This window comes from Pelobates fuscus, chromosome 9, assembly GCF_036172605.1.
Source record: "Pelobates fuscus isolate aPelFus1 chromosome 9, aPelFus1.pri, whole genome shotgun sequence".
In the NCBI taxonomy this organism is placed as follows: Eukaryota; Metazoa; Chordata; class Amphibia; order Anura; family Pelobatidae; genus Pelobates; species Pelobates fuscus.
In genome coordinates, this window is record NC_086325.1 from 10,896,369 (window position 1) to 10,918,608 (window position 22,240).

Sequence of the window (22,240 nt, forward strand, 5' to 3'; positions counted from 1 at the left end):
CGGCTGTCCCCGCCTGGTACAAGGAGATTTGTATGCTCCTTAAATGTGGCTTAATTATTTCCCTGTCACTTCAAAATAAGAGAAATTAATAAATAAATAAACAAACAAATTAATGAATAAGTCCAGGAAGAGAGTAAGGTAAGAATTATCTGAACTTTTTGGACAACATTCCCCTCAGTTCAAAATGACTGCAATGTGCATCTAGAACACTATAATTTTGGGGACATATTTTGATAGTTTCTGAAAATCTGAAACCTCTTAGATATATTAAAGGGACACTATAGTGCCAGGAATACAAAGCTGTATTCCTGACACTACCGCACCCCCACTCCAGGTAAATAAAGGGTTAGAAAGCCTTTATTTACTTACCTTTTTCCAGCGCCAATGTCCCTAGGCACTGGTCCGACGCTCTTCCCCCTCCATTTTCCTGCGATGAGCGGGGTCTAATGCGCATTGAATCAATGCTTTCTTATGGGGAAAAATCTTATGCTGGAGGTCCTCATGCAGCATCAGAAACCAGATCAAAGGTACATTTCAATTCAGGAAGCCCTCTAGTGGCTGTCTGGTAGACATCCACTGGAGACAGACTTAGAGCTGCAATGTAAATAGTAATGCAAAAGGGACAGTGCACCCAGACCACTATAATTAGCTGAAGTGGTCTGGGTCCCTACAGTGTCCCTTTAAGGATGATTTTAAACATACTTTGTTGCAGAATAAATCAATACTTTCTGCCCAAATAATCAGATGAGTGTTGTATGACAATACAATATCAGGAAAAATTGCAATGTTTTTTATATATAAATGACAAGGTGGATCAGTATGTGTCAAACGATTATCCAAATGGTATATTTAAAACTAAGCTAGCGTCTAGTGACAGCACAAATGTTAAAGTGTGTTAGAGTGCCCACCAGGAGACTTATTCTTAATGTGTTAGTCAGGTTAGGTGAATGGCGGGACTTTAATAAAAAAAATAAAAAATAAACATGCTTGAGTATTTACAACTAGACAATAGTGAGACTCTAGGAGTGTGTACTCTCAATAGAAATTACATCTATGTCATAGACAGGCCATGTGTGTGTGTTCAGCCTATTGATTTTAGTCATAAGATGGTCAGACCTTGATATAAGTAAGCTACTACGCATCAAAACATATATACAAGGCTGCCTCTCACTGCTAAATGTATGTACCAAAATTGTACTTATAAGAAATAACACAAAGTTAAGGGGGTACAGCTAGATTGAAGCTTATGTGAGCTAAGTGGAGTTGGTGAGGTCAGGGGAGCAGCGGTTACTCGCAGGTAAATCTCACAGTGGTTATGCTGTCCCTGGTGAGGAACTGACCTTCAGCTTGTTCCCAGGCTAAGAAAATTGAGTTAATTTGTCTTTCCTGTTGATCCCAAACCATTTGAAGCACTTCCAATTTTGCACCAAACTAGGAAAATAAATCCCTCTTGACCCCAGAATGGCAGTCAAATGTATTCTTGGATCAAGAAGCTATTACCCTACATTGAAAGATTATATCCTTGAATATTCTGTTTTTGCAAGTATGCATCTAGTAGCTGTTTGAACATCTGTATGGACTCTGATAAAACCACTTCTTCAGGCAGAGAATTCCACATCCTGATTGTTCTTACAGTAAAAAAACCTTTCCTTTGCCTTAGACGAAATCGTCTTTCTTCCAGTCTAAACGCATGGCCTCGTGTCCTATGTAAAGTCCGGTTTGTGAATAGATTTCCACACAATGGTTTGTATTGGCCCCGAATATATTTGTATAATGTTCTCATATCCCCTCTGAGGTGACTAAAGAGGTTTCAATTTGTTAACCTTTCTTCATAGCTAAAATGTTCCATTCCTTTTATTAATTTTGTAGCCTGCCTCTGCACTTTTTCTAGTGCCATAATATCCTTTAGAACAGGTGCCGGGGGGGAGGGATGACGTAGTCACGTACGTTACGTCCTGTTGCTGATGGGGGAGAAGCCCGCCGAAATGAACAGCGAGGAATGCAGAGCAGCAGAGCAGCAAACGCCGTGAGCCCTTCATAAATCACACTTGAGAGGAAAATGCTTGCTGGTAAAAGCGGAGCTGCTGAGGACTGAAGGCACGAGAGAGACGTCGTCGTATTGTTTATGCTGATTGAATTTAAAGCGTTGACATAGACGGAGGAGATAAAAGATTACAGAGGTCATAGAAGCCGAGTGAAAAAAAGAGAAAGATAAAGCTCAGCAGAAGCATTAACTCTACACAGACATGTGAGGTCTGGAGATGCAGTGAAGCTGGGTGAGATCTAATATACTAATATGTGTCTGCTCTGAAGGGAACCAAGTAGATTTGGGACTATATTGTTCTCCTACTGAGAGGGAAGAGAAAGGGAAGGAGGGAAGGAAAGGAAGAAAGGGAACACAAAAGGCTGTTAGTAAATGCTACCAATTTCTTATATTCATCAGATATCTGTTTCACTCTGCATATGAACATTTTTTTTTTGTGCTTTAAAGAGACAGTACACCATTCTTTTGTATCTTTTTTCTTTTTTTTTTACAGTTCAATACTTTCTTTTCAACTATCTAGGAAAACATATTTTGGAATTTAAAAATTGGAGTTATATTATAGAGGACTTATTTGAACAAACCAAAAGCCTTAATTAATACACAGGCTTTGAAAGAGAAAGTGTCCAGCATAGGCAATCATTTAAAAGCTGCGAACAATCCCAGTAAATTTGAGTAAATTTGGGTGAGATATAGGAGATAAAATATCTCAATCTATACTGTGAAGAGAGACCTTAACGGGGTATACCGATTTACTGGAAGTAAGAAGAAATAATAAAAAGGAGAAAAAAAAAAAAAGGAAAAAAAAGGGGAAAAAAGAAAAAAAAGTGGAAACATCTTTATTACCTAGCACGGTTCGCTGTCGCTTGAATTGTCTTTAAACAGCCCCTTTCATTTCAACCAAAGTCTCATTTAATCTTTAATCTCACTTTTAAAAAGGGACTATACTCCTTGACATTTATGGACTAAAACAGAGAAATTTTACTTTAAATAAGTATCAGGCGCCTGAACAAAATATAAGCCTGAAAGAGAAGATAAAGAGAGGAGAGAAAGAAAAAGAAAGGTGTTGACCTCCTGGAGTGAAAAAGAGAAAAAAAAAAAGGGGGATAAAAGCAAGGAGAGAAGGATAAAAGAAAGAAAAAAGATGTCAACTAGAAGAAATCAAGATCTAAAGCTCTCTTCCAGTAAAGATAAAGAGAAGGAGAGGGACAAGGGAGAGAAAAAGGAAATTAAAGAGAAAAGATTATCTAATTTTTTCACATCTCAAACTGAAAAATCAATATCAGAAACACCCTCAAAAGAAGTTAGTCCTAACAGTAAAGAGAGAGATACAACTCAGATGGAGACTGTAAAAGTGATAGATACTTCTCAGATAACCCCAGACTTCCTCAAAAACTGTTTTGAGCAACAATTATCTGATATAAAACAAGAGATTACGAACAATAACTCTGAATTAAAAAAGGAGATAAAAGAAATTGGACAAAAGATCAGACTGGTTGAAGACAAATTGGAACATACAGAATGTTCTATTGTAGAACAACAAGAAATACAGGAGAAACTCCAAAAGAAAATTCAAGAATTAGAGATAAAGATCATAAATATGGAAGATCGCTCCAGACGAAAGAATCTGAGGATAAGAAACATATCAGAAGATATAAGTCAAGACAAATTGGAAGATTTCCTCAAATCGTACTTTGTGGAATTAGGAATCCAGATGGATGAGAAATACAAATTCCTGGAAAGACATCACAGAATCCAGAAACCAAGTAATCTACCAAAAGAAATCCCAAGAGATGTAATGGTGTGTTGTAACTCCTATATTTTTAAGGAGGAAATTAGAAAAGCATCAAGGCAAAACAGTAAGAAAGAAGAATTTAAAGATATCAAGGTGTTCCCAGACCTATCATATGAAACAAGGAAAAAAAGACGTTCCTATGCTCCAGTGACTGAGTCTCTAAGGAAAAATAATGTCAAATACTACTGGGGTTCCCCATCGAGACTTATAGTGGTACATGAAGCAAAATCTGTATTTTTTGATAATGTGACCTCCGCTAATATCTGGCTGCAAGACAGGGCTTTGAAATGAGATTAGAGGAAAATGTAATATATATTAACTAAGAGAGTGAGGGAATGTACATTGACTAATATTTTTATAAGAATTACACAAAGGAGTACGTGTGCAGATGATTCACTCGATTATAATACTGAAAATGCTGGTATAGGGGGAAAAAGTTAAGGTAAAGGGAGAGAGAGTCTAAATGGATGATTGATGATAGATAATGGAATAATCTACCAATTAGAAATGCCAAACCTTTAAAGGGGGAAAAGTAAAGAGAACAGAGGGAAAATTGATGAGAACATTATATGCTTGGTTTTGATAATCAATAGAGAATGAAATAGTTAATAGATACAGAAAGAAATACAGAAGGAATAAATAGATTAAAGGCACTTAGATGATTTAGGAATTTTTTTTATATATATATATATTTATCTATCTATTTACTTATTTTTAGTTTAAATTATTCGATTCTTATAAACTCACAGAGTTTATTTTCTTGGGTGATTTGGACGCTGTCTCTTTATTTATTTATTTTTCTACTTACCCCTTTTTTTTTTTTTTTTTTTTCTTATTCTAGTTTAAAATATCACAAATTGGTGGTTTAACTCTCTTAGTAGAATAAGAACATAAGAGAACATTTGTAAAAATTTGAGAAATGGGGGAGAAAGGGGAGGAAATCTAACACTATATAAATGTACAAAAGAAAAGATATAACACTTTTAATATAATAATATCCTTTGAAATAAAGGAAATAATAATTAACACTTAGACACTATAATACGTTTAATAAATTTGCACAACATTTACCTACTAAGGAAGATTGTGAAAGGGGTGAATATTTTTATTCATAATATTTTTTTTTCTTTTTCCATTCAAATATGCGTGTTTAACTTGTGAAATAATAAATTGTTTGACACTAAATTAAGGAATTAGATATAAAAGGGAATTAGAGGTGGTGTAAAGGGAGAAGAAAATAGTCACAACAAAAGTTATCGTTAATGATAATACACAGCAAGTATCATAAAATAGTTCACTCTGAAGTTAAGAAAAGATCCATAGCATATAAATAGATAAGTCAATAAAGCCGAATAATATATAACGCATAAAGAACTTATTTTCCCCCTACCCTCTCCATATCCCCTTTAGTATCCCTATTCGTTACATTGTGATACCCTCTTCTGAACTCTGATACACTGCATCTCGCTAGACTGAGGCGAGGCTTAATCCCCATATTACTCCAATATTAGATGGAGTTTGGATGCCACACCATAGGGAATAGGGTGTGGATTCCTGTCCCCAACAAAGGGGGTTGGAGACGGGATGCTTCATGTATTTTTTACATGAGGGACCATGGTTTTTACCATGTTTTATTTGTTGTTGTTTTTTCTTTTTTTCTTTTTTCTTTTGTTGTTGTGTTGACTGTGCCGAGACTATGTCCTATTCTTCTACTTTCTCCGAATGGTTAAAATTCTGACACTTAATGTACAGGGTTTAAATAATCCACATAAAAGATCCATGGTATTTGAATATATTAAAAAAGAAGGTGCAAAAATAGTTTTGTTGCAAGAAACTCATTGGTTAAGGAAAGATACAAAAAGATTTATTCCTAATACTTTTAATATCAAAATATGTTCTTCACTAGAGGATAAAAGAAAATGTGGGGTTGCCTTCCTTGTAACCAGTGACATCGATATACAGATTATGTACCAGGAAATAGATAAAAACGGAAGATACACTATAGTAATATGTAAAATACAAAATGAAATATATACAATAGCGAATTTATATGCACCTAACGTTAAACCTATTGGCTTTATACAAACGGTACTAAACAAAATAGATAATATTAAAAAGGGAAAAGTCCTTATAGGGGGAGACTTTAATTGCATTATGGATGAAACGCTAGATAGAAACTCACTTAAAGGGGTTACCCAAAACAAAAAAACATCAAACCAGCTTAAACTTTCAGTAGGTAGACATGGTTTGTTAGATATATGGAGAATCTACCACCCCCAAGAAAGGGACTTTACGTGTTTCTCAAAAGTTCATTATACATATTCAAGGTTAGATCTATTCTTGGGTACAGTAGAGACATCACTTAAGATAAAGAAGGTCATAATTCAGGAAGTTACTTGGTCAGACCATAACCCGGTCATATTAGACCTCAATATAAGCCCAGATAATAAAATAAGGAACAGTTGGAGACTAAATGATCTTTTATTAAAAAATTCTCAAGAAATAGAGAAAGTGAAAGAATTAACTAAATGTTTCTTTGAAGATAACCAAAACAAAGGTACATCAGATGTAGTAGTTTGGAGCACCTATAAGGCAGTCCTGAGAGGGCACTTTATCAAAATGGGTTCAATAAGAAATAAGAGTAGAAGTTCCTCCTTGACAGACCTATATATTTCGCTAAATGCTCTAACAAGGCTTAATAAAGATAACCCCTCCAAACAAATGAGTGAGAATATAGATAAAATTAAAGAAAATATTAATGAAATTCTATGGCAGCAAACCGCCAAAAAATTGAAACGCTTAAGAATAAAATGGTATTACAGAGGCAACCGGGCAAATAAAATGCTTACAAATAAAGTTAAAGGATTTAGAATGGCCACGAGGATACAGAAAATTACAACTGAGGAAGGGCCACAACTAACTCCTGAAAAAGTTGGTAAAGCATTTAACTCTTTTTATCAAGAGCTATATAACTTGCCTAACCAACCCAACAATCCAGAAACATATTTTAAAAATAAAAAGATGAAACAGCTATCAGCAGAACAGGTTAATAGTATCAACAAACCTTTCACTGAATTAGAGATTAAGGAGGCAATAGATACGTTAAAAAAGAATAAAACTCCAGGCCCGGATGGCTATCCTAACATATTTTATAAGCAATTTAAGGAAGAATTGGCGCTCCATTTGAAAAATGTATTTAATAAAATTGTGGAGGAAAAGGTCATCCCGGAGGAAATGCTATACGCAAACATTATCCCTATACATAAGCCAGAAAAACCACCAGATCAAGTAAGAAGCTATAGGCCTATTTCCCTGCTAAATTCGGATATAAAGATATATGCTAGCATTCTAGCGAACAGGTTGCAAACCGTCTTACCTTTTATAATTCATAAAGATCAGGTCGGTTTCATAAACGGTAGACTATCCAGTAACAGTGTGAGAAAAATAATTGATATCCTAGATAGCACTAACGATTCGGGAGTCCCATTTCTGGCCCTATCATTGGATGCAGAGAAGGCCTTTGATAGGGTCAGGTGGGACTTCCTGATAGCAGCTATGAGGGCTTTTGGTTTTGGTGGATGGCTAATGGACGCTGTAATGGCTTTATATTCTTTCCCAAGGGCTAGAACTATAGGGAGAGGTATGACATCCGACTGGTTTAAAATAAGCAATGGGACGAGACAGGGGTGCCCTCTCTCGCCGCTGCTCTACTTGTTATATATCGAACCTCTAGCCTGTGAAATTAGGGAAAACTTAAAGATTAAAGGTGTCAGAATCGGTCAGGAAGTTTATAAATTATCACTATATGCGGACGATGTCCTAATCTCCATTACAGATCCTGTACCATCATTGGATGAATTGATGAAAGTTATAACTGAATTTGGAAATTATTCCAATCTCAAGCTGAATGTAGATAAAACAACTATATTAGCAAAAAATCTAAGTAAGGAAGATAGAGGGAAGATTGGGAATAAATATGACTTCGCTTGGGCTAAGAAACATTTGCAATATTTAGGTATCAAAATTACAAGTAACCCAAGTAAAATCATAGAGAACAATATTCTCCCTATGATGAAACAAATAAATAAACAACTTAAAGACCTAAGAACTGCAGAGATATCATGGATTGGGAGAATAAATGTTGTAAAATCATATTTAATGCCCAAATGGAGCTATATATTCCGCATGATACCTCTTAAAATCCCAAAACCATGGCTTACAATGATACAGACAGCTTTTGAGAAGTTTATATGGCTGAAAAAAAAACCGAGGGTGAATAAAAAAATACTAAATATGAGTTCCAAAAAAGGTGGGTTGGGGGTCCCAGATATTTTAGAGATATATGAGACATGCGCGTTGGCTCATTTAATTATATCACTAAAAGAGAGCTCCGCAGAGGAAGCTTGGGCAAAAATAGAAGCCACAAGACTGGGATCTCCAGACTTATTAGCTATATTTTGGAGTCTACAAAAGAGAAATAATACAAACATAGGCCTAATTACGGATAATTTATTATGGCAGTGGAAAAACTGGAAAAAGAGACTTAAGATACTGGATAAAATTATCACGGATATACCCTTCAGCATTTTGACAGTCAATATAGAAGATTTAAATATAAAAAACTGGACGGCTAATGGTATTAATAATATAGATCAAATAATGCAACAGAATCAAATTATGTCCTTTGAGGACATTAGGCAGCTATTTTCCCTTCCCTATAGAGAGAAATTTACATATTTAAGGATAAAACATTTTCTACATAAACATAGGGCCATAGAGTCATCTGAAGGATTACATACATTCATGAATTTAATTAACTCTAAAAGTAATAAAAATTTAGTATCACATTGTGCTAAACTATATCAATTATATAAATCGAGCCCAACATTTCCAGCCCTTGTATCTTGGGAAAAAGACCTACAGGTTACTATTACAAGAAATGAGTGGATAAATGCAAATAATGCCGTAACTAAGGCTATTCATTGCTTAAATTCATCTGAAAGTCATTATAAGATCATTAATAGATGGCATTATGTCCCCACTAAACTGGCAAAAATGTACCCATCCTCTCAATATAAGTGTTGGAGATGTGGCTCATCTAGAGCAGACTACGTCCACATCTGGTGGTCATGCCCAAACCTAAGGCAACTATGGAACAAAGTAGCAACATTTTGTCAAGAGGTGATAAAAGTAGATCTTGACTTTACCTGTAAGTCCTTTGTATTACATCTAGGCTGGCCTAGAATTTCAAGAAGCAAAAAAGATATAGTGATCCACATTCTAACGGAGACCAAAGCAACATTGGCGAGATATTGGAAATTATCTGATTCCCCCATTTGGGACATGATAAAATTTCAGGTCCTGAACCATTGCAAAATGGAGATTGGAATCCTGAGACAAGACAATTATACTAATCCTAGAATAGAACAATGGGAGGAATGGGTAAAAAAGTTAAGCCCTACATAAGGAAAATAGTGGTATCCATTATTTGATTTTAGCACAGCATGAGTATTGGACACTACTGCTAAAAAACTACGTAGCGAACAATAAAAAAAAAAAAAAAAAATTCTTTTGAGAAGAATAAAAGATGATAAACTTTCTGTGACTTATGAATATAGACAGATCAGAATTTTTTTTTAATAATTTTTCATCTTACAGAGCTAACATTGTTGATACGTCTTGGGGCTGTAATGTAAATTTTGCATCTCTATATAAAGCCGTTTTCTTGGCTATTAATAATGTACATTTAAAAAAAAAAAAAGAGAAAGTAGAAGAAAGGGAAAAAGTAAAGGGGAAAATATCAAGCCCTATAGTAAGGTATTATTTATCAGGATATATATAGATCTCGGCACAGTGTGACTTTATGTTCGTTTTGTTTTTATGCTTACATGGTTTATCATAGACAGTAAATAGTTATTTAAGGTTCTCTCAAGTTGAAGTAAAGATACTAAATTTGGTATGTCGTCCAATTTATAATTAAGAGGATAATTAAGGGTAATAAACTAAAAGATTCAGTATCTTAGAGGGCTAGTACTGTCGAAATGTATTTATTGTCTTATTGTTTTATTGTCTATATTTTTTTTTCTTTTTTTTTAATAAGTCCTGTACTGTCCTGTATTGTCTATTGTGTTACATTTTTTTGAAAAATAAAAAATTAAAATTGAAAAAAAGAACAGGTGCCCAAAATTGCCCAGCATATTCAAGATGTGGTATTACTAGTGATTTATAAGAGGCAAAAAATCCACTGCAACACTTAGATCTATACTTCTACTTCTTTCTTTGTAGAATGCAATCAAGTTAGTTTGACATGACCTGTGCTTCAAAAAACCATGCTGATTTTTGCTGATAACCTTATTCTTCTCAAGGAGTTCTTAAATATTATCCCTTAATAACCTTTCAAATACTTTACCAGCCACAGACGTTAAGCTCATAGGCATATAATTTCCAGGCAGGGATTTTGAACCATTTTTGTATATAGGAACCACACCTGCCTTCCTGCAATCCTCTGGAACACTTCCTGAAAGAAAAGAATCTTGAAAGATTAAAAAAAACAGGTTCAGATATTTTTACACTTAGTTCCTTAACCCCTTAAGGACACAGGACATGTCTGACACGTCATGATTCCCTTTTATTCCAGAAGTTTGGTCCTTAAGGGGTTAAGTACCCTTGGATGAATACCATCAGGCCCTGTAGCTTTGTTTATATTACTTTCTTTAGCTGCTGCAGCACCTTGTCTTAAATTAGTCAATTGCAATTTTCTGCACATTTTTTGCAGCAATCATTTGCATATCTATTGCCATAGGTTATTTCTTAATATATACAGAGGAGAAATAGTTATTCAAAAGTTCTGCCTTTTCCTGGTCTTCATTAACTAACACCACCATCCCGTTTTTAATTTTACTTACACTTTCATTTTTTTGTTTTTTAAGAATGTATGTACTTAAAAATGCTCTGGGGTTAGTTTTGCTCTCTTTGGCTATCATTTTTTCATTTTGAAGTTTAGCAAATCTAATCGCTTTTTTGCACGCATTATTGGCTTCCTTATTTCTTTTTTAGGATGCCTCTAATTTGTCAGATTTAAAGGCTTTGACTGCCCTTTTACTATTTTTAATTTCTTGATTCACTTTCCTACTAAACCACATTGGTTTCAATGTGTTTCTTTTATATTTATTACCCAATGGTACAGAGATGGTACCCAATGGTACTGAGAAATGTGCCTTTCTAATATTTTAGAAAGATGTTCCATTTATCCTCCATGTGTTCTTTTCACTAAAGAGTTTATGTCAGTCAATTTATTGTAATGCTGCCCTTAACTTATAGAAATTGGCCTTTTAAAAATTATATGTTTTAGTATACCCCATTTGGGGACACAATATCTTGATAATTATTTCCCAAGTGCTCCCCTACTTGAATGTTGGGCAAAAGATAAACGTTGTTTGATAGAACCAGGTCCAGACAAGCGTCCTTTCTAGTTGGTGCTTGTACAAGTTATGGCATGAAGGTGTCATTTAACAAGTTCAAAAACCTAATTCCTTTTGCTGAACTTCTAGTCCCTCTGTCCCAGTTTATGTCCGGGTAATTAAAATCTCAGATAATTAACGTGTTACCCAGATTTGCAGCTTTCTTAATTTGCTCAAACAGCTGTTGTTCCTCGTCAATATTAACATTAGGTGGTTTATAACATATCCCAACTAATAATTGACTTCCCTTCTTTTGCCCCAAGCAGATATTTACTCATAAAACTTCCACATTTTCAGCATCACATTCCTCTTGCTTAAAATTTGACTTTAACTCATGGTTGACATACAAACATACCCCACCACCTTTCCTGTTTTTCCATCCTTCCTAAATAGTCTGAACCTATTTAAGTTAACTGCCCAATCATGTGTCTCATCCAACAATGTTTCAGTTATTCCTATTATGTCATATTGTTTAGTGTATCTTTCATTTACACACCAATATAGCTCTACCAACACTGACCTTTTGGATTTAGTTTTATATGTCGATTGTGATGTTTTAAAATCTAAAACTTATTTTAAAAGTGTTGATGTTAATAGTTTTATTTTAACTTCCAGTTGTCATTATCCCTCCATGGCTGAATAATGTCCCATATGGACAGTTTCAAAGAATAAAAAAAGATTTGCACAGATTCAGCCATGTGTGAGGAACTGATGGACAAAGTCAAATCTAATTTTATAGAAAAAACTATAATGATGATCAGTGGACCGAATTAATAAAACAACTTCTGATGCATTCCGTCAAGAAACTAGAACAAACAACACAAAAACTGTATTGCATTGCACCATAATTAATGGTTTTTAACCAAAGTACCCAACCCTCTTTTTCTTTTCTCTTTATTTTTTAGGTATTTTTAAACATTGGCATTTCTTGTTACAAGATACTGTAAGATAAGGTTCTATTCTACCTCCAAAATAAAATATTGTTTTTAGAGGGGCACCCACATTGAAAAATATATTAGTGCGTAGTTTTAAAGCCTTAAATCCTGATATACGTTTTTTTTTTTAAATATCGAATATTTTTGTTTTTTTCTAAACGTGGGAAATGTAATTCACGTAAGGCTACAGGTCCCCCTTCTGGCAAAATCACTTACTTTCAATCTTTTAGAACTAAAATGAATTATGAAATAAAGGATTGTATAATGTGTCACTCCAAACAAGTTATTTATTTATTAAAATGCTTATGTGGTCTAGGATGTAGGATGGACTAAAAGAATATTAAACATTGGATTAAGAGAACACGTGTATACTGTTAGACAATTTACTAAACATTCTTTATCTGAACATAAGGGATGTGCATGGGCAAAAAATTTGGTTCAGTTCAGAAAATATTTGGCAAATCTGTTCAGTTCGGCACTTCCGAAATTCGGGACTTCTGCAATTTGTGACTTTGGAATTCTGAACATTTTTAGGGCTCCCTAATCCTACCCTTAAACCTACACCTACTTCTACCCCTAACCCCACCCCTGTCATCATTCATGTAGTTTTCCCTCCCTCTCTTGTTTTGCCACTTTTCAGAAATCCGAACCACTTCCCATTTCTGAACTTCAGCAGTTCCGAAATTCTGCACTTCGGATATTCAGCAATTCAGACATTCGGAAGCATTCTACACATCCATTAAACATCTTGTTGAATGCCATAAAATTACTTTGGGATTCAAACAATTAATATACCACGGAGAGGGGGAGATTTAGCCAAAAATAAAAAAGCTACACACCAGGAAATGTTTTGGATTTATAACTTAAAAATATTAGTTCCTTTTGTTTTAAATGCAGAGTTAGAACTTGTTGGTATTATATAAAAAATCTTGGGGGCTAATATAACCAAAACATTCTGATAAGGTGTAATTTTAGGGTCTTTGGAATAAGTACTTTTTCTCCTGTTTACCCTTATACTATTATTGTTCTATAGATTGATGTATGTTGCATTTTTTTATTTTTTTCTCTTTTTCCAACATTGATACTTATTTTTATTTAGTGAAAGCAGGATGTAAATGATATATATATATATATATATATATATATATATATATATATAGAGAGAGAGAGAGAGAGAGAGAGAGAGATATAGATATATATAGATGTAGATCTTCATTTTATTGCAGAAGAAGTTTCATTTCCCTTTTTTTTTAGCTTTTTCTTTTTACACTGATCGCCAACATTATATTCATTTTAAAATTCGTAAAAGATAATTTATATGCTTTGTGTATAAATGAATATTGCATCCCTTATTGTATTTATCCAGTTATTATAAATTTAGAACAAGAAGTAATGAACTATTCCTCAAACTTGAATTAATATACTAAGAAACTGGCAAAGTTTTGCCACTTTAAGAAATTTAAAATCTGAAATGGGTGAAGGTGTATGTATAAGTGCTTCCTATTGCCGCCGCCTCTTATCTTGAAAAAGCCCAGTAATAGTGGGCAGAATGCATGGATGTGAGGAGCAGTGTGCAAAGTTCAGATCTTCCTACACTTCAGCGGCTTGTGGCTCCAGCGTGTCTCCGGTGTGCAGTTAATTCATCCTGGCTTATACTAAGAGATATCACAAACTGAGCGGTAACATTCCCCTGGATGATCTCTGCTTCGTTTTTTATGTGGTTATTGGAGATAACAACCACCCATATATATTGTAAGAGTTCCATAAGGGGAAGGTGGGATTCCTTTGCTTAAAAGTCTACACATTTACAATATGCATGTTTATTTGTATCCTTAAAGGAATCTAAATTGTACTGCTCATCTACAGAGAATAATGGTCATCTGAATTCTGAAAATTCATTAAAATTTTGCAGACTAATTTCTTTTCATCGGAATCAATATTTTCCAATTTTGGGAAGAAACAAAATTCAAAAATAAATGAATAGAAACTAATTTATTTTTTCCCTGTGCACATCTCTGCTTCTCACTGTAGAAAAAGTCCAAGTGGAGATTGACTCTGTCATTGGCCGAGACCGAGACCCGGAACCAGAGGACCGACTTTCCATGCCGTACACGGATGCGGTCATACATGAGATCCAGCGCTATGCCAACGTACTACCCATGAACCTACCTCATGCTGTGGCAAAGAACACACAATTCCGTGGCTTCACCATTCCCAAGGTATCTCCATGTGGGACCAGCCACAGATTAAATGAACTATATTAACCTTAGGACACATACATTTTAATTAAAAGGTACCTGTCCATCCTTGTAATTTATAGCACAAAACTATATTCCAAATTTTCCTCAAAACAATACCCCACAAAATGATACACGACTCTAAATACCACAAAATATACACGGTAGGGAAGTTTTTTAGGACACTAAAAATATATACTATAGAAACATAGAATGTGACGGCAGATAAGAACCATTCGGCCCATCTAGTCTGCCCAATGTTCTAAATACTTTCATTAGTCCCTGGCCTTATCTTATAGTTAGGATAGCCTTATGCCTATCCCACGCATGCTTAAACTATACTCTGTTGATTTCACTCTCACGAAAGTATGTCAGGACATCTCAATGTCTCTTTCCTGGTAAAATATTTTATAAATAAATAAATAAAATAAATAGTTACACAGTTGTGTAGGTTGAACCAGATTTGCATCCATCAAGCTCAGCCTTTCTCATAAATGTTTTTAGTGTTGATCCCAAGGAAGATAAAATATCCAGTTTGAAACATTTCCAATGTTGCTATTTTTCCATTTTTTAAACTAGACTCTATGTCTGATTGCATTGAGATGTCACTGATTTTCCCACACAGTGCTTAGGAGTTTGTCATTAAGATTTTATCAGAAAGAAGGTCTCAGTCTGATGCAGAGTAGATCAGCTCTTCTGGCAGCAGATTTCCCACACCATAAACACTGTGTGCGAGGTGAACCTGTGTATCTCCCACTGTCCACACTATAACCCCTATATAAATACTCCTTCTTATTGCACTTACTCAATATAGCTAGAGCATTGATATTCCTGACATCACTTACATATTATTTATTGTATTTATTTATAAACTATTTTACCAGGAAAGATACATTGAGATTTCTCTCATTTTCAAGTATGTCCTGGGTCCACAAACACTGCATTGATACATTATGGTACAATAATATACAAAAACAATATTAATACACAATATATCCAAAATGTAACATAGAACAGGAAGGAAATATATAATCAACCATGACAGGTGCATTCTGTTTTGAGGTATGTAGAGAGGGATCTCTTAAAGGACTTTAGGCTTGGGGAAGATTTTAAATTGTGCGGGAGGTCGTTCCACAATTGCGGTGCTCTGTAGGAGAAGGAGGATCGGGCTGCTTTCTTTTTGTATTGAGGTAGACTAAATAAAGTGCTGGTACTGGATCGGAGGTTATAGGAGGTGGGAACAGCCGAGGAGAGGAATTTGCTCAGGTAGGGTGGGAGTTTCCCAGAAAAGCTCTTAAACACAAGGCTGGAAAGATGAAGGGTGCGTCTGGATTCCAGCGACAGTCATAAGAATTGTCTTATGACTATTGATGAATTAAAACATGTATTTCTGTACACGGCAATGTTTAATTTGATTTTAACATCTGAGTTAATGGCTATAAATAATTAATTTTCTGGCTCTGTCGAGATCAGTATCTAAAGAATTCATCATTTTCTATGGTCACTTTAGTTTATTTTCTTAAATAACTGGCTATTAAAAATTGACTGCCTGTCGAGCTTAGCACCTCACTGTAAAGACAACCTATGCATCCTCCTATTAGGCTTGTTCAAATCATGCTTCTTAAACCTCATATGCTGTCCACTGTCTCGTCACGATGCTCATACACACTAACACTCGAGACGCATATACTCGCTGACACACCTAGGACAACCGTTAATCAATCTGTCTTACTCAGGACATTTCACATGTCACACTTAATCTCACTATTGTCCATTGTTATAACAAGTTGTTTTGTTATTTAAAAATAAAAAAAAAATGGTGCACTATCTTTGACTCATGTTATACACCTGATATGCTAAGCACCTCAAAATAAAGAATTATAGAAAAAATGGACTGCCTAGATAACAACCACTTTTACAATAATTAAAAATATTAAAATAATGATCAGTTTTAGCGCATGGACCTTGAAAGTATCAATTTCTCTTGATCACCTAAATCATGTCCTATATTCATTGACTGTTCCTTTACATTAGTATACTACTTGTTGCCTACCATAATCTCCTTCATTGACTGTAAGCAAACCTTCTACAGCTCCTATGTTCTCAAGGATACCATTCAAATGTGTTCTGCATTCCATTTAGAATTTGTTTCATCAATAAAATAAACTTTAATTGAGAAGAACTCTCACTTTGGAAGTCATTGCATATTCTTATATAAAGTTATTTTATTTCATGGTTTCACCGACGTGGAATTCCAATGCAAAGCCACAATGTCCTGCGTTTGCCAGTATACGGGATGTAATATTTAAATACATTAGATGTTCCTTGATGCTGTTTAGACTCTCTATGAAAAATCACTGAAGGAGGATATCGAAAAGTCACTAATATCAGTTCTGATGACACTTCATGGTATATTTAACTATTTTTCATTATATCTCTGCAGGCTTTTAACCTATTTTTTTTTTCTTAACTCAGGGTACAGATGTATTTCCAGTCCTGGCATTTGTTCTGAATGATCCAAAGTATTTCCCTGACCCATCCACCTTCAACCCTGATCGCTTCTTGGATGAAAACGGAGATTTTAAGAAGAACGAGGCTTTCATGGCTTTCTCTGCAGGTACGATCATAAAATAATAGAGTCACAGTGTAGGAAACATTAAGCAAAATTTACTGATATAATTATAATGTTACAATTTGTTTGAATCCATGCAACACATGTTAGATAGGGAGATAAAAGCCGAAACAGGTTGATCTTTGAAAAATTCTAAAGCTCAATAAATTTTTTTAAATACCAATGCTGGACATCAGATTTGTGTAAAAATGTGTAATTCGTTATTTGTCTGAATAAAATTAATGTTCATCAATACCATAACAAATCATTTCTGAGTCTACAAATCAATCGGTACAGGTAAAACATTCGTTAAAAAAATCGGAATCTATTTGTGTGATGATTGCAAGGAATTTGATTTGGATGAAATGGATCAATTTTTTTTTGCACATGTCATGGAAGTCAATTCACAAATTAAACACATTCAGGTGGCCATCATTTAGTTTAAAGTCATGATATTGCAGATTCTACGAACCTTTTATCCACCCACTAAGGAGGTGTGAATTTTTGTACATATAATGGAAATAATGAATAATTTGTGCAAAAATCAAAAGAGGCAAATGTTGAATGGAATCTGAAGCTTTTGACACAGTTGCTGTATCTTACAATTATATTTCCCAAAGTACTGTATGTATAGTATTGCCATTGACAAATTATGAAACTCATTTGTATTAACTCGTGTAGAGTTCAGACTCCATTACCTGCACACTAATGGATGTAGCATTGGATGGGTTTTGTGTGAGGACCTGGTAAGTCACTGTCCACTCACCTTTCCATTGAACTAACTGAACTCTTTTTTTCCCCAGGGAAACGAGTCTGCCTCGGGGAGAGTCTTGCCCGTCTAGAGTTATTTATTTTCATCACTACCCTTCTGAAGCATTTCGATATCAGTACTCCGGAGAACTCAGCGGATATGGACATCTCCCCTCAGATGGTGGGCTTCTCCAATGTCCCAAAACCATACAATATCCGCTTCAGTCCACGATAAATCAGTAATGGAAACATGTGTTGAACAAAGTAATTACTGAATAATTTCTGATGGCCATTCTGACAACCACCTTCGAGTCTCCTTGGGTGTGCCCTTATTGCAATATTATTATCATCTATATATTAGTGGTAAGATAAAAAAATGTACACTGCCTTTATTTATAATTTTAATTAAAGGTGCACTTCTGGCACCAAAACAACTTCATCTAAATGAAATTGTTATGGTGCCAGGAGGCCTCTGGGTGCACTCTTACCTTCAGGGGTTAAATGATTTGACCTCAAAGTGAGCCTTCAGCACTAATCTCCCGTTCAGGGCTTTTGAAATTTCAGCTTCAGGAAGCGTGGAGTGCTGTCGGGCAAAGACACAGCTGATTGGCTGAGACAATCAGTGAATTCCCATTCACAAAACTGTCTTGGAAAAAAAAAACGTACCTTTTGCAAGCCAATTTTGTGAAAGGAGAGTTAGTGATTGGCTGAGTGCATCAGGAGAATTTCAGAAGCTGGATACTGCCTGGGGAGGTGCTGACCTAAGAGCTGGAAGCAACTTTGAGGTTAAATTATTCATGAACCACTTGAAGTAAGAGTGCCCCCGGGGGCCTCCTGTCACCATAACAACTGCATTTACATGAAGTTATTATGGTGCCTCATGTTGCCTAAACTGTTTATTTAACTAATCTTGCACTTAAATATAACGGTTTATTAAGTAGGATCTACAGATTATCAAGGAACTACTTCTATTGAATTTTAAAGTAGAATAAGTGAAACCCTTTTTTTTTACTGCAGAAAAGTAAAGCAAAGTAGCTTAGTTGGTGGTAGAAGTTATCTTACCACCCTTTGCTAGCATTGATTATCTGCATTCCTGCTAATAAATTGGATGTGAATAGAATATCAATAGCCTAACCTCCAAGAATATTAGCATTGGTATCAACGTAGGACTATATCTACCAAGTATTACTAATATACACATGGTAACGGTTATGGATAGTTACTAAACACTGGTGTAATCTGATACTTATTGTATTTTGGATATAAAGATGTGGTGTTCTGACCGCAATGTTTAATCTAGATCAAATTATAGTATTGTGATCCCATGGTCTGTATTCTCCCGGAGGAAACCTTGGGTTTGTAGTATTGTAAGATTGTTTTACTTTCTTGGTTCATGCATTTTAATGTTTGGGAATCATATATAAGGGAGACACCTTGTTTACCATTGCTTCTGACTGTATAACATATCGCTAGACAAAACTAACAATACTAAATTGTAATGGACTTAGTGGACCACTATAGGCACCCAGATCACCTCAGCTCAGTGAAGTGGTCTGGGTGACAGGTCCCCCTAGTTTTAACCCTTCAGCTGAAAACATAGCCATTTCAGGAAAACGGCTATGTTTACACTGCAGGGTTCGTCCAGTCTCTAATGGCTGTCTCCCTGACAGCCATTAGAGGCCGCTTCCTCGATTTACACTAAGTAAATAACACTTATTTGACGCTGGACATCTTCACGGAGTTCAGTGTCATCTCAGATTCCCATAGGAAAGCATTAAGTAATGCATTCCTATGGGCGGGTTTGAATGCACGCTCGCCTCTGGCCGCGCTTGCGCATTCAGCTCCACTCAGGAGCTTACATCAACGGGGGAGGAGAGGACACCAGTGCCAAGGGAGCTCGGCATTGGATTAAGGTAAGTGGCTAAAGGGATTTTAACCCGTTCAGCGCTGAGGGAGAGGTGCCCCAAAGGAGGAGGGCACTCCAAGAGCCTATAGTCCCAGGTTTTCCTGGCACTATAGGATCGCTTTAATGATAACATTAAATTGTGATTAGGTTATATGCGGTGGTCTTTTATTTTCATATAAAATGTTATGCATATAATATCTACATAAGTCAATGAATTCATAAAAATATTAAAAGTATCATAGCTATTTTCATATCCATAAAGGTTTATGGGCATTCATCTGGTTTCATATTCCAAATCATTAAATCCAGAATATCTCATATTGTATATTGATGTAAATCTTATAATTACATAACAGTATATTGTTTGCATAATTGTGTAACATGCATGACTTTAACATTTCTCCATTTCTGATTTCTGGGCATTTCTCTCAGAGAGCTCCAACACGTCCGAGACAGGGAAATGGTTAGAGGAAGAGGATTCTTTTTGAGTAGATTAAACATTTATATAATATCAGTTCATTTCAAGCTGCGCTGCCTGAGCGCACTGTTTCACCGTATACCTGAATAAAATTCACCGTAAACAATGTAACTTCAAGTAAACTGTCTTTCCTGTAAAAAAAAAATAATGATGTTTGCTAATAGAAGGGAATGAAATCTACTGGAAGATCCAAAATCCTTCAATGGCTCAAATGTTCAAAAATAGAGGAAATCTCTGCTAACGGCCCATGATTATCCGTTTAAATATTATCAATATTATACAGAAAGCACCGTCCAATTCTGTCGTTCCCTATACTAAGTAGCATAGAAATAACTGTTTAAAACAAGCTGGACGTACAGGAACAAGAGATGGAGATGGCCCTGCTCTAACGACCTTACAGTGAACAAATTACACAGAAAGCTACACATCTGAGGGAGGACAATGGGGGAGATTTATCAAATGCAAGGTCTAATTTTCAGCAAAACTTTTGTTGCAGTTTATTAAATCTGTCGGATTTTTTCATCTGTTTGTTTTTTTTTTTTTGCATCTCACATGTAATTTTTTTTAATATATTAACTTTCTGGGTATTATTCAATTTGTGCAAGAAAATTCAGCTTGACTGATCCATTAAGGTCAATAAAATGAGTATCAATATGTTGGATAATAATATCTAGAAAAACAAAGAATATGAGAACTCAGAGAACAGACAAAAGCTTAGAGAAGCTCGGTAGCTTGCCCTTCGTTAAATCCCCACTCAGGTCCTACAGAGAGAACATAATCCGTAGCATATCAGACTGATCCCACCAATAAGGGCAGTCCAGTACCGAAATGCCACAAGATCCCTCTGCACGAGAGATACAGCAACCCCAGATGACCATTTTGACCTTCTTTAGGCCTCGTCAGCGAGGTGTAGCTGATATCCCTCTAGGCACAGTGAGTACCGCGTCCACGTCTGGATTACCCTTTTAACTTTAGGGAGAGCCAAGTTAATGCATTGCAACAAAAATAGAGAATGTGAGAACTTTAAGAACTGACAGAAGCTTAGAGGAACTCATTAGCTTTCCCTTTGGTAAATCCCTGCATTTTGGTTCTGGACTGCCTTTACGGGTGGGATCAGTTTGATATGATTCAGAATATGCTCTCTCTGTAATGGCACAAGTGAGCAAAAGGTATTTAGAGATCTGATCTGGGATTTACTGAAGGGCAAGTTCAAAAAGGTGCAGTCATAAGGAAGTTAAAGGAACACATTGTAACGGATCACCTGGCACCCCGACTGAGTACCTCCGTTAATGGATGCTCCTAGTGCTTCCTGAGGACTCCAAGCACTCTGGCAGACACCACAATCACCGAATCCGAGAAACCTTTTAAATTCTCCCAAGCATATGAATGCTGTAGACCATTGAATAGGAACCATACGAATAGGCTTGTACTCCTAGCAGTCAACTGGAACAGCACTCAATAAATCCTTCCCCCCAATAATGAGACGACACATCACTTTGAGGGTAAAACAGGAACTCTGGACTGGCTCATCCAGCCTGGCTTTTATTACACTTGTACACTTACAGGCCACACCCAGGGGGAGGCATAAAATAACCAATCACATACATGGTACAACCCACACATCCCCTCCCCTCAGATAACCAGTTAACATAATTATTACAGCCAGGAAAACTACAGTTTTTATACATGTGCTATAACTTTAAATCCATACATCCAATCTTCCCAAAAACCACATATTTAGAATCAGCACACTTTAAACATACACCCTTCCAAAAATCAGCAAAATCCCTCCAGTGGATCAAAAGTTAACTGGAAGTCCTTTATGACCGACCGCAAGCACAATTTCCTGCCCAAAACAGTTCCATAGATTTGGGCTGTGCGGCCGGTCAATTTCATGCGAAAAAACGACTAAGTCCCATTTCGAACGGGACTTAGTCTCTGGAGCTGCAAGTTCAGTATGGAAGAAGGTAAGGGTCAGCGGTGTTCGGCAAAATGTGTAGCCGATTTTGGTTCCACAGAATCTTTAG

At 35.6% G+C, this 22,240-nt stretch overlaps 1 protein-coding gene across 1 annotated transcript in view; it reads left to right on the top strand.

Annotated features, from left to right (window-relative positions):
• The window catches only part of LOC134572277 (cytochrome P450 2B11-like), a 44,776-nt gene extending 24,452 nt beyond the window's left edge, over positions 1–20,324 (top strand). Inside the window, exons 7-9 of the mRNA XM_063431147.1 lie at positions 14,263–14,450; positions 16,944–17,085; positions 17,883–20,324. Coding sequence (XP_063287217.1) covers positions 14,263–14,450; positions 16,944–17,085; positions 17,883–18,064 — 512 coding nt within the window. The 3' untranslated portion in view covers positions 18,065–20,324. The remainder of the gene's footprint in view (positions 1–14,262; positions 14,451–16,943; positions 17,086–17,882) is intronic.
• The last annotated feature ends 1,916 nt before the right edge of the window (positions 20,325–22,240 follow it).